This window comes from Trichoplusia ni, chromosome 15, assembly GCF_003590095.1.
Source record: "Trichoplusia ni isolate ovarian cell line Hi5 chromosome 15, tn1, whole genome shotgun sequence".
Lineage (NCBI taxonomy): Eukaryota > Metazoa > Arthropoda > Insecta > Lepidoptera > Noctuidae > Trichoplusia > Trichoplusia ni.
In genome coordinates, this window is record NC_039492.1 from 8,642,795 (window position 1) to 8,655,982 (window position 13,188).

Below are 13,188 nucleotides of genomic sequence, written 5' to 3' on the forward strand. Positions count from 1 at the left end.
ACTACAGCCGCGCTTCTTATGACAGTTACATGACATTTGTGTTGGTGTGTTATTTGATCTGCTTTATTTTTTGACAAGTTATTAACGGTCAAATTGGAGGGAAAATCATTTGGCTGCGTGTTGGGAACAAGCTTCTTTTAGAAATAGTTGTAAGTTATTATTAATTATAGTAAGGATGTCTCAAACATCGATTACTTCGTTTTTTAATAGTAGAAAGAGACCGGCCTCCGACGATATTATAACTTCTAAAAGCAAACTACCACACATCGATCGGAGTCATGAAGCTAAGATTTTAGTTAGTGGAAAAGGTTCTGTAGTTAGGAAAAGTGAACTTTCTAAAAAGGAGCTTAGGCTTCCAAGTAAATCTACTGATGTGAAGAAGGACGAAACAAGACAGCAGATTAATCAGCATGCGTCGTCAAAAGAAACTAAACCGATACCGCCAAAATTACCTGCAGCGTTTTCCAAGAAAGTTAACGCGTCAAACACACCAAAGAGCGCAGAACCCTCCCGGCAGGAAGCTATCAACTCATCGCGGAAGGAATTGAGTCTTGGAGACATAAGGAAGAAATTAGCGGGAAGTTCTAGGTTAGCTGACTTGAGAGCAACGGCTGACCGTCTTAGTAAAGGCATTCAAGATCTTAAGGAAGCCAGTGACAAGCGGAATCTCAAACAATTCAAGTCCATTGATGTGGAAGTACCATCAAGGTAAGTCTACTCAAAATCACAATTACTTAGTGGTCTAGCCTACAAGTGTATACCAGTGAAGGCAATCACTGGAGACCTGTGGTATAATCTTAGCAGGGCAGTGTTGGACAAATTTATTGTATCTTTGAGTCATGCCTAGAATCCCAGTAGTCCTGATTAAAAAGAAGTATTTTCAGTCTGTGTAGTAATACTACCTTGTCAAACTAGAACAGCGATGGAATATTGCATTACGCTGTGCGCATTGACCATGAATCTACTGCAATAGATTGTCTCATAGGCTAAACTGTTACATATATATTTCAAGATGTCTATCAAAAATCCATTAAGGATTAAGCATGCTGAACTACTTGAGATGCACATACTTTTTTCATTCATATGTTCTGTGTCTAACTGATTAACCATTACAATGTATGTGTTCCAAATTTAAGTTGCCATTTTGTCTTTCTAATAGTACTTTAAAATGATCTTTAAGCCTTGATATAGGTTAAGATATGAAAGTATTTTACCCACTTTTATAACAGGACTAGGTTATATACAACTATTATTGAACATTGAAAAAGAACAATTTGCCATAATATTTAATGTAGGTAATGAAATAAAAATAACATGTCATTAGTTTAATCACCCTCAAAGCAGGCTATATTCTTAATTATCTTGTGACTTTGTTTAACATTAACAATTACCTTGATGTGACTTCTAATACAGTGACCTTGTTTAAAAACAACAACAAGGAGTTTTATAATGGTATTACTAGGTCATGAATTTTGCTGATCATGCAACCTTTTGTCACCAATACTAAAACTATTTGACCCAAATAGAAAAAAAAAACTAGCAATAGTGTCATTATTTTAAAATGTAAGTCTAATTTGTAATGTAATAGTAATATAGTCATATGTTTGAACTTTTCAGTCCCAGCAAAAAAGCGCAATTACAAAATGAATTGCTGTCTCCGCAGAAAACCTTGTCAGCCTCAGTGTCTCTGGAACGGCCTCTTATATCCCCAAGGAAAGTTTTTGTCAGCCCTATCAAAAGTCCAAGCAAGGTAAGACTTACAATATATATTTATTGGGGATTTTAACTGTGAACTAAGCAAAAGATGATATACCTAATAATTAATAGGGTATTTCTCATAATTATAAACATCTAATTAGTCTGTGATCCACCTCACAGACATTAGATTTCTACAAAATAATGAGTGCATATTTTTGATGTTACTAAAAGTTTAATAAATATACCTACCTTATCCAACTGCTGGGCTCAGGCCCTATACAGAGAGGGAAGGTTTTGAATATATTAAAGTAAAAAATCTTATATACTTATCATCTTAGAGTTTAACATATTTAAGTGGGGCTAATAACATAACAGTACAAGAAGTAACATTGCAACAAAATAGATTATTATATATTTTTTTTTAAATTTGTGACTTTAAATTTACGTTACCTTTGGAACATTCAAGATTGAGTAAGAATATCATGTAAAAGACTATAAAATTGTTATCATACCTCACAATTCTAGATGATTTTAGGTTAATTACTCAAACAGTTAGATTGAAGATCTAGATAACACAAGTTGCCCGCAACCTAAATCAGCATCAGATTAAAACTCCAAAATACTAAGCTAGATACATGTTTACCTGAGTCAGGAAGATGGTACTAATTATATCCATTTCATGTGTAATGTTTTTCGTTCCAGGTACCAGCTTACATCCGCCATGCTGCTTTGGCCACCTCCTCAACAAGCCTGCCACTACCTCATCACTACAGATTCCTTGCTGAAATCTTCCGCAGCATGGAAACTGTTGTGGCTTTACTCTTTAATAGAAACGAAAAGATAACTTTTGCTAAACTCAAGCCTTCAGTCCAAGAAATGCTGAAAAGGTCATTCACTGAAAAGCATTTAGCTCAAATAAAGCAGCTGGTGCCTGATTTCTATAATTTTGAAGTACAAAAGATTAAAAACTTTAGCACATCAACACACAAAGAGCAATATGAATTGTTAATATCACCAAATTTCCCAAATGACATCAAAATGATGAATCCTAGTGTGTTATTGGAGAGACGCAGATACTTTTTCGATATTTTACTTCAGTTGGTGAAGAAACATCACTCACAGTATTTACAGACTCTTGACCCACCTATGGTAATACCTGATGACAAGTTAACGCGCTGGCATCCAGAATTTGAAATTGAGAAGGTTCCTGAAGTGGACAGTGCTAAACTGCCTGAAATACCCAATGTGGAGAAATTCTCAACTGCTCAAGATGTATTGTCAAAGGCGCGTGAACTGTTCAAATGTAATACTAAGATGGAGAGGGCTTTAGAAAAGCTAGCTCAGGCCAAGGCACGAGGACTTACTGATCAAGAGAAGGCTGCCACTGGCATTGTAGACACTAAGCCAAGTGCTTTAGTGAATGGATTAACCAGTACAAGCACTCAAACCAGTCAGCCATCAACTAGCTCAGTAACATTACTGAATCCAGCACTTCGAAACTTACCCACTTCCCTCTTAGAGAAAGTGAAAGCTAAGCAGGCTGCTAAAGCCCTCGAGGCTATGACGAGATCTACAGAGAACGACCAGAAGTACTTAATCTACTCTCGTTTACCAGATCTCTCTCGGACACTAAGGAATATTTTTGTCACTGAAAGAAAAAATGTCTTGGCATTGAACATAATCCTCTCCAAGTTAGACAGTAGCTTCAAAGCGAATGTATCTGCAAGTGACCTACAGAGAGATATTAAAGTTCTCACTGAAGAATTGCCAGATTTTGCTAAATTACATGAAATAAGAAACAGTACTTATCTGAAATTAGATAAAAATGCTGACCTACAAAAAGTAATTTCTAAGTTAGATGCTTTGGCTGCAAAGTATAAAAATGAATAATTTAAGTTAGCATATTGACATTAACAATTAAGACTGAGTAAGTATAAATTATACTTTCTTAAATTATGCAAGGCAGACTCTTCAGTTTGTTAACAACAATGTTGTAATATTTATTAATATCCTTTAAGTAAAGATACAAACAAATCAACGGGTTTGTAGATAAGTATAACAGTTACAGTCAGTAAAATAGTGTTTGTGATAATTGTTCAGACAGTTAATGACCCAACATCAAACCATTATACCAAAAACTTGTATTGACATTAAAAGATTCAATATTTGTAGTTTTAAGCTGACATTTTATTTATAATGTTATAATTATAAAGAACACCATTACTTAGCATAATTAAATGATTTCTCAGGACATGAACTTTATAACTACTTTAAACCTTTTTATTTGTATTAATTAAGTTTTAGTTTTATTTTATTTTCTATTCTTTACTGTGTGGTATTCTTTCTTTAAATAAAATGATCAATAAAATGTGTTTATTATTCGTTTTACGTCTGGCATCTATTGTAGAAATATGATTTAGTGCGACATTGTCAGTGACCTTGCAAAACGTTGGTGCACCTGTGCACCTGTGACTTAATAGATGTGATTGACCCGCGATGAAGGTTTCACACAAAGGTTTCACATTATTATTTATTGTATCGGCATAATATATTATGTATGACAGTTGGATACTAGAGCAAGATCAATGCTAAATCATTTAGAACTAGTTTTAGTTGCGTCTGCTCCAGCGTGGATGTCGGTTATAGCAGCAGCTAGTGTCGCCTGGGATGTCACCTACAATCTTGGGAAAATATATCAATATTGGGCTGGTCGTTTGGGAGTTATGAGGTAACCAATATTTGCTTTTGCAACATTTGCTTTCACTGTAATAGAAAATGTTAGAAAAACTGTTCACCATGCAATAGTTTTGTGAAGCGCCATCAATACTCAATACTCAATATTTATTGCTTCCATAATGTACATTGTAGGTAACAGTTGGTATGTTAAATATAAGACACAATTATGGACCCTGTTGGGCACAGCATATTTGTAGGAGAGAGGAAGAACGCTTTATTATATACTTATAATGTTACTCAATTTAGTAATACTGTTATTAATTTTTCCTTTTTTTTTTACCTACTTACATATTTTATGCCTATAATTTTTTAAGCTTATTTATTTTTGTATCTATTTTATTATATTATAACAGTGACTAATTAAATTGCACTTATTAAATTACATTAAAATGAATAGATATAACATAAGTAATAAATTCTATTATAAATACTTAATAATCTAGTAATACTGTTATTATTATTTCTTTATTTTCTTACATATCTTATGCCCATAATTTTAAAGCTAATTTATGTATCTATTTTATTTTATTATATTATTATATTAACAATTGCGCTTATTAAATTGCATTAAAATTAATAAATATTATAATATATAAGTAATAAATTCAGTAAATTATTTAATCTATCGCTTTAAATATTGTATTTTTAATGTATTTACAATAATTATGCATGTATGTCTACAATATTATTTTTAAGTTTAATCATATAAATATTCATTAATACTGTAGAAACATTTGTCTATTAAAAAGTTCTTTAATTTTTTAACAAACATATCTAGTTTAGTTTCATTTTTAATTTGTTCTGGTAGCCTATTGTATATTTTTACGGACATGACAAGGGGACTAGAAGAATGCATTTTTATCCGGGATGTAGGTAAGTTCAGCCTATTTCTATGTCTAAGTGTATATCTATTCTGAATGGTTTCTCTAGTGTTATAATATTCGGGGTATTTTCGCACAAATTTACATATTTCTAGAATGTAGATACTGGGAAGGGTTAGTATTTTAAGGCTTTTGAATCAATCTACAAAGTATATTCAAAGCATAAAAGAATTTTAAATTGGTGAAAGAATAACAATTCAGCAGTTGCCGTTGTAGTACTAAAATATAATATTCCACAAAATATAAGAAAAACGAGTTTTAGCATTAGTAGGTATGGTTTCAATTTTCTTAGATTCCTTTTGATGAGCCCATTTATAAGATACCGACTGTAGCCCTTGACCGGTTGCACCTACAATACAATCTCAATATCGAACAATTCCAATAGGAAATAATATATTAAGTCTTACTTAACCCCGAGACTGCGCTGCTGTGGTTGCAACTGCGCGGCATCTGGGCACCTAAAGTATACCTGCATGGTTAAAGTTTCACCCAGCACCCAGTTTGTTGATGAAGTGGAAACAATACGCGACGTAGAACAGCGTCATGATTTTACAAAAGAAACACTCTTCTTTTAGGCGGTGTGCGCCCCAGGGCCCCAATTCAGCTATTTACAACGGCCAATGAATGAATGCCAGTTGGATTAATTTGAAAGTATTCCTATTCTCTTAAGGGTGAAATGCCAAAACAATAGTGGAAATTCATTTTGTTAGAAAAATGCTTGCAGTAATACGAATAGTACCAGTTTAATCCATTTGCCATTCATTCATCGGTCATTTTAAATAGCAGAATCAGGGCTGAGGGCCCAAATTCCGCTATTTACAATTGCAGATTGCAGTACCTTCTGAATTACCAATTATTGTGTTGTAAATGCTTGGGAGAAAACGATTACCTAGTGGAAAATGTAACCCAATTTACATTAATTCATCGGCAATCGTAAATATCGGAATCAAGGCCCAGATAGACCCAGTGCCGTATTATCCATAAGGCACTTTAGGCCAGTGCCTAGGGGCCCACCACCAAAGTAGGCATCTAAAAAAAAGGGGGGCTCCACTCCTTTGTTGCCTCGCCGGGGCCCCTGAGCCCTAGATCCGGCCCTGGATAGACCGTTCCCAAAGTGTAATTCTGAGGAGAATAAATATGGTGAAATTAGTCGTCATTCACAGGATTAATCCAGTGTTCAATTTATGTGTCAATACATTTTAATACTTAAAACAAATATTTCCTCACTGTATATCGCACATGACATCAGGAAAACATTCAAGATAATAAATGACTTGTGAAGATAAATATTGAGACATCATCTTGTTAATTTGTCTACAGATCTTCTAATCAAAATGCCTACAAGATAGGTACATTGAGAACATATTATTATAGGCTTTGCACATGCAGATGCAGCTACTGGCAACGCGACACTGGCTGATTCGAGGGAATGGAAATTGGATAAAATGGCATTATTCGTATTCTCCTAAGCATTGTGCTAACACAATAATTGGAAATTCAGTACGAATTGGATCCCTGAATACATGAATTTCATTTGGACAGGGCCCATATAAAAAAATCGAGATTTGACTTCTTCGTCAAGAGTTTTCAGTTGCTGTAATCGATGACTAAGTTATATCCTAATTGTCGTAACCGGCAACTGTTAAATGATTTACGGAAAGCTAAGTGGTTGAGGTCACCACGCTAAATCCACTGAGAGCGACGTGGAGCGGGTTTGATGCACGCGTCAGACAACCATTTGTGTGATCATGAATGCTTGAGTCTGGGTGTCTTTGTGTATAATGACTAGAATGTTTGTAAAATCCCCCTCGATAACAACCTCAATTTAAGTTTCTTTAGTGAACACGGTTTTTAAATCTGTGGCTTCAGTCGGGCGATTTTAGAACCCATAACATCACCTTGTGCCCGGAAATGTTGCTCACATGTTGCCATAAAATTTCTGCAACTGTAAATGTTCCCATACAAAGTTTATAGGTGCACTAGCTGTTGCTCGCGACTTCGTCCCCGTGGGTAGAAGAGATTAGTTATGATTTACATATATTATACCTGCCCTGTTTTTTTTTCACATTTTCCATTGTATCTTCGCTCCTATTAGTCGCAGCGTGATGGTTTATAGCCTAAAGCCTTCCTCGTTGAATGGTCTTTTCAACACAAAAAGATTTTTTCAATTTGGACCAGTAGTTCCTGAGATTAGCGTGTTCAAACAAACAAACCCTTCAGCTTTATATATTAGTATAGATATAGATAGAAGTATAGAAGTATAGATTAGTTAACTAGGTACAAATTTTGTATCGGAAACTCTTAAAAAGTTATTAGTTGCCTCAAAGCTACTGGATCACGTGCTCTGGCTGTTTTTTCGTCAGCAATATGGCAGGCAATCAAGACATAAAACATGATTAAAGATACATAAATGCCATGACTTTTAGGAGCAGTTTTTAGCACTATATAAGAAAATTAAGAAACATTTTTTAATCTTTATTCTTAGGCATTAAGGTAAGGCTAATATAGTTCGGGGTCTATCTGAGTTGCCATTAAACTCAGTAAAGAAGTCAAACGATTCTCTGTGCCACACCGAGCTAATAGTTGAGAGTGCTGTCGTGGTAGATCTTGGTTTGCAGAACGTAAACTTGTATAGGCTTTACTTAACCTCGATTTTGACTTTCATTACCAAATAGGTAGTGAAAATCAAAATATCACCTTCAATCGTCCGTAAAATTTTTAATTGACTAGCTGTAACCATTCAATATGGTTATTTTTTTGAGGCATTGACAAAATTGATATTATTCATTGGCATTGAAAATATTTAAACAACAAAAATTAACCAACCTTAAAATACATATGTCAATACCTTTTCCAAATATAAGATTTCATGAAAACAAGCACACAAATACTTGTTCTGCTCGGGGATGGAACCCACTCAATGGGTTGACATGGTGACCTCAACCACTTCCATCAGCTTTCCGTGCCGCCGACAAGTGTAACACATAAACACTTGTCCAAAACGCTTGTGAAACGTCGCGCAAATTCACCTATCACTACACAGCATATAACGTCAATTAAAAAAAAAGGTGTGGTGCGTTAATACTAATGAGATCAGTGTTAAAAATTGTAAAGAAAAACAAATTATGATAGAGAGAGATAGATAATTATCTAACTAGGTACCTATAAAAATCTGCATCATCAGTCAGGGTTTTCCACATTTTTGTGATAGTAAGATAATATAGTGCTACGTATGTATCGTCGTGTAAATTTCATATTCATGCTTTCGGCAAATTTTCAGCAGTGGCGATAAGGTGTGCCTCATAAGGATGTCGCTGTTTGATATAAATATTTGCAGATTAGTCAAGGTCGGTTTTAAAATACTATCAAATCATACAGTTATCAGTCTGATAGAGTGCAATGAATCCCGATTTTAAAGATAAACAGATCATGCACGTAGAATATAGCTATTTGCTAATTGATAACTGGGTAGTAGTAGTGGTCGTTATTGAGAAATGTCCTAAGTGACTATTACGCTCGGATTTATTAGTATTTTTCACTTCTATTGCAATCGAGTCATCTGCATTTGGATTTGCAGTTGGATTGCATTTTAAATGCAGTCAGTCTGTCTAGGCCCCGGGCCGCAATTCCGCTGTTTACAATTGCCGATGTTTAAATGGAAATTTATTTTGACACTATTCGTATTTTTCTTAGCATTTTGCCAATTCTTTAATTGGAAATTCATTGTGTTGAAGTGCGAATATGTGATGCGCGACTCAAGTTGTTAGGAGAATGCCGATGCAAATGCACTAGCTGGAAAACGAATGTCTTGTGTAAGAATCATGTAAATGACTATTATAAATAGCAGAATTAGGCCCGTCCTTATGCCTGGCACCCTTACTGCTCATGGACACAGGCCTCCTTCCATATATTGAAGTAATAAGCATTGATCAGTACGCTTAAGTCACCGCATTTTTTCGATTTCAGTTTCCAATATTCGAAATATATGGTTCCTCACAATGTTTTCCTTCGTCGTTCGTCACTGATATCTTAGAATAATAAAAAAGGTGCCATGTACATATTAAAGCAACCACTTGGTCACTAGGCCTGCGTCGGAACGAAACCTGAACCTCAAGGCACAACGACATTATCGCAAGATCTAATAAAAATGTCGAGGAAAATTACCAAGATATATTTTTATAATTATCTACATTTGGAACAATCACAAAGTAGCAGATCATTATTACAACTGTTTTGTTGTCACTTGTCTAAATAATTTTATATCGCAGCTAATCTCTGTATGCATGCTTGATCTAAAAAAATAATATCTACCTTAGTGAGTGAATATAAAACAAATAGTGAGGTACGTCATTTATTACAACCTTGTATTTCACTAAGATAGCGCGATAAAATTAGTAGATATTTGCGACGATGTGTCAGCAAAAATAGTTTTATTGTTCATTCTTCTAAAGGAGGCAAACGCTGAAATATTTATTTACCGGTTTACCAATGTTTCACCGGAATTATTTTTATGTGTTCCTAAAAATTAAAATTCTTGTTTCATTATTGTTTTCGATCGAGCTTTTAGGTTGGCAAACCCTGCCTTCCTTCTACCCTTACGAGAAGCGGGTGCCGCAAAATATATTTTAGCAACAATTCACTGATTTCCTAAATTAATTCGCCTGTAAGACGCAATTTTTGACCTAAACTAATAAGCAACATCAACGTATTCGGGCCGTCCTCCGGTCATCCACCCAGCTCGCTCCGCTCTGTAAGAGATCGATGTCATCACTAAGCGCACACTATGGTGGCCCTTCGGGCCAGTCGATACAAGTATTGTCCGAAGACACCCATGTCAAGCGGTACAAGGAGGCAAGGTCACAAGTAGCCAGAACACAAGTATTTAGTCACTATCACTGTCCTGATTTATATTCAACGACATCTCGCATGCAAGAACCGTTTGCACTGCACGGCGTCAAACTAATGACCATCTATCCGCTCGAAAATGACTACACCAACTCCAAATTTTGCTTATCTTTTCAGAGAATCGATCTAGTACTCAATGTGGAATAATCTTTATCTCTGCCTTCTAGTATGCAAACAAAAAAATAATTGAAATCATAAATTATCATTTGTCGCTAAACATTGATATCACTTTAATAGGGTTTATAAATGACGTTGTATATCTCAAAAATAAAAATAATGATTAAATCTAGATAACCAATGCGTGCCGTGTTCTGCGTGATCGATACAAGTATGACTATCATGATAATATTATATCGAGCAAACCACAAACGTCAAAATATTTTATGTCACTGTCCTGTAGGTATCTACTTCAAAATTCTGATTCATTGAATAGTGCTTACCGTCTGGGAGCTATCTATTTTTGCATATATGTGAAAGAAACACGTGGCAGTAAAAGTTACCAAAAAACAAACGAGCAACGCATTTTTTATTCGATTTAAATCTCGCATTTTCTAAATTTCAGATCGGACACTCTGTCCGGTCTAAGAAAATCTTTACAGTGGTACCTAATGGTAGGCCCCCAGTCTTGTGTAGCGGGCTCTGGCTCCTGCAGTTGAAGGGAACCGGGTTTTTTTAGGGAACGAGCGTTTTACATATACCAACGCCATGCCATCGGCGATGGTTGAAGTCTTTGCGTTTCCCCTATTATTGTGGCCCCCAATAAAAGTACAGGGTACCTGGATGTATGTAGAAGATGACAGGACTCGTTCAAAACGTATATTCATAGGAACTCAATTGAATTATTTGTAATTAGACACAACGCAATAATTGCACTATTTACTCAGTATCTATAAATGTAAACACTGTCGGTAAACATATTCAACTTATTTGTCTGCTTGCGTGATAAATTGCATAGATTTATTTATCTTCTAATTTATGTATCACGAAATGTCGGAAACTGACTGATATTTTCCACCTCCGTACTCATCTTCTGCATCTCCCTAAGATATAGGTAATGGTGAATGAATGGTGGTTGTGGATTGAAGTAAGGCATAGAAGAAGTAACTTCCCTAAAACTCTTTACGTGTAAGTAACCTGTACCCGAAAAGCGTTTTTCCTACAACTAGTAAAAATTTGTGTTTGAAACTTTTTCATAGGTAGGGACTTCTCTGGAAATGGAACTGAGATAAATAATTCTCTCGAAGAAAAAAAAACCGGCCAAGTGCGAGTCGGACTCGCGCACCGAGGGTTCCGTACAAACCTGCAAGGTTTACAAAGTTCGTTCATTACGACAATCGAGTCATATAAATATATATGACTTCGTTGTAAAACGTTGCTTCATGCCAAATTTCAAGATTCTAGGTCGACTGGAAGTACCCTTTAGGTTTTGATTCCCTTGCGAGTACTCGCGCGTTTCAAAATATGCAGCTTAAATTGCTGTTTCTTTTGATTGCGTTGACATAGAAGTTTGATTTTGTTACAGCTTAAAGGTATTATAGACCTGAGTATTTGGTATGAATTTCAATTTAATACCTCTACGCGTTTATGAGAAAATAGGTAGTAAGTTTAAAATTATTAAAAAAAAAATATTATGTGATGTAACTAAAAATTTAAGGTTTTCGGAATTTTTCCTTTATGTGTGCTATAAAACGTTGCTTCGTGCCAAATTTCAAGATTCTAGGTCGACTGGAAGTACCCTTTAGGTTTTGATTCCCTTGCGAGTACTTGCGAGTTTCAAAATATGCAGCTTAAATTGCTGTTTCTTTTGATTGCGTTGACATAGAAGTTTGATTTTGATACAGCTTAAAGGTATTATAGACCTGAGTATTTGGTATGAATTTCAATTTAATACCTCTACGCGTTTATGAGGAAATAGGTAGTAAGTTTAAAATTATTAAAAAAAAATATATTATGTGATGTAACTAAAAATTTATGGTTTTTGTAATTTTTCCTTTATCTATGGTATAAGCCGTTGCTTCGTACCAAATTTCAAGATTCTGAGTTCACGGGAAGCACCCTGTAGGTTTTGATTCCCTTGCAAGTGTCGAAAATTTGCGGCATAAACGGCTGTATCTTTTGATTACGTTGCCTTAGAAGTTTGATTTTTTCACAGCTTCAAGGGACAGTAGACCTGAGTAATTGATATAAATTTCAGCTTCATACCTCCACGCGTTCCCGAGAAAAAGGGTCTTGACAGACGGACGGACGGACGGACGGACAGACGGACGGACAGACGGACAACAAAGTGATCCTATAAGGGTTCCGTTTTTTCCTTTTGAGGTACGGAACCCTAAAAATAGTATTAAAAAAGGAAAACAAACGGCAAGTGCGACTCGGATTAGCCATACTCAGGGTTACGTACAAATAGGCTAAAAGAAAGCCTAGTTGCTTGGAAAAAAATGGGCAAACAAATTTATACCGACCGTACCAAACTATTAAGCTCGATGTTTATTTTCATTAGTCTTTATACATCGGCAATAGAAAATCTCCATTCTTTCCACCTTTTCTTTGACTAGGCCCAGTTCAGATATTTACATTGGCCGATGAATGAATGAAAATTGGCTTAAAATTACACTTTTCGTATTCTCTTAAGCATTTTTAATCCAATTGCCTTGCATTCATCGGCCATTGTAAATAGCAGAATCGGGGTCCTGGTGATAGAAGGTCAGACAGTGGAGACTCAGTAATAGGTTTCACCCTTTCGATACGAAACAAGAAAAAGAATCTAATTTCATAATTTTAGTCGGCTGATGACAATCTAATTGCATGATATTGCCTCATTCCGATAAAGAACAATAATTATATTGCAATGAAGGTTTAACATTTTTTTCAAGAATTAACCAGTTTATCTCAAGGAATGTTACTCATTGCCAGGCACAAAAGATGTATGTAAGATATGGTTAGGACCTGTTAAAACTCGTTGTATTAG

General features: G+C 35.2%; 1 protein-coding gene across 1 annotated transcript; it reads left to right on the plus strand.

Annotated features, from left to right (window-relative positions):
- The first annotated feature begins 57 nt into the window (after positions 1-57).
- Positions 58-3,810, plus strand: LOC113501262 (DNA replication factor Cdt1). Its single transcript, XM_026882344.1, has 3 exons — positions 58-708; positions 1,618-1,750; positions 2,401-3,810. The coding sequence occupies exons 1-3, from the start codon at positions 176-178 to the stop codon at positions 3,586-3,588; spliced, it is 1,854 nt and encodes a 617-aa protein (XP_026738145.1). The 5' UTR covers positions 58-175; the 3' UTR covers positions 3,589-3,810.
- Positions 3,811-13,188: the final 9,378 nt, after the last annotated feature.

What these genes read in the sequence shown, in the direction of transcription:
- LOC113501262 (XM_026882344.1), top strand. Translation starts at nt 176, where the DNA reads ATGTCTCAAACATCGATTACTTCGTTTTTTAATAGTAGAAAGAGACCG. An exon ending in GATGTGGAAGTACCATCAAG is followed by an intron (nt 709 to 1,617) that starts GTAAGTCTACTC and finishes TGAACTTTTCAG; the next exon opens with TCCCAGCAAAAAAGCGCAAT. An exon ending in CTATCAAAAGTCCAAGCAAG is followed by an intron (nt 1,751 to 2,400) that starts GTAAGACTTACA and finishes TTTTCGTTCCAG; the next exon opens with GTACCAGCTTACATCCGCCA.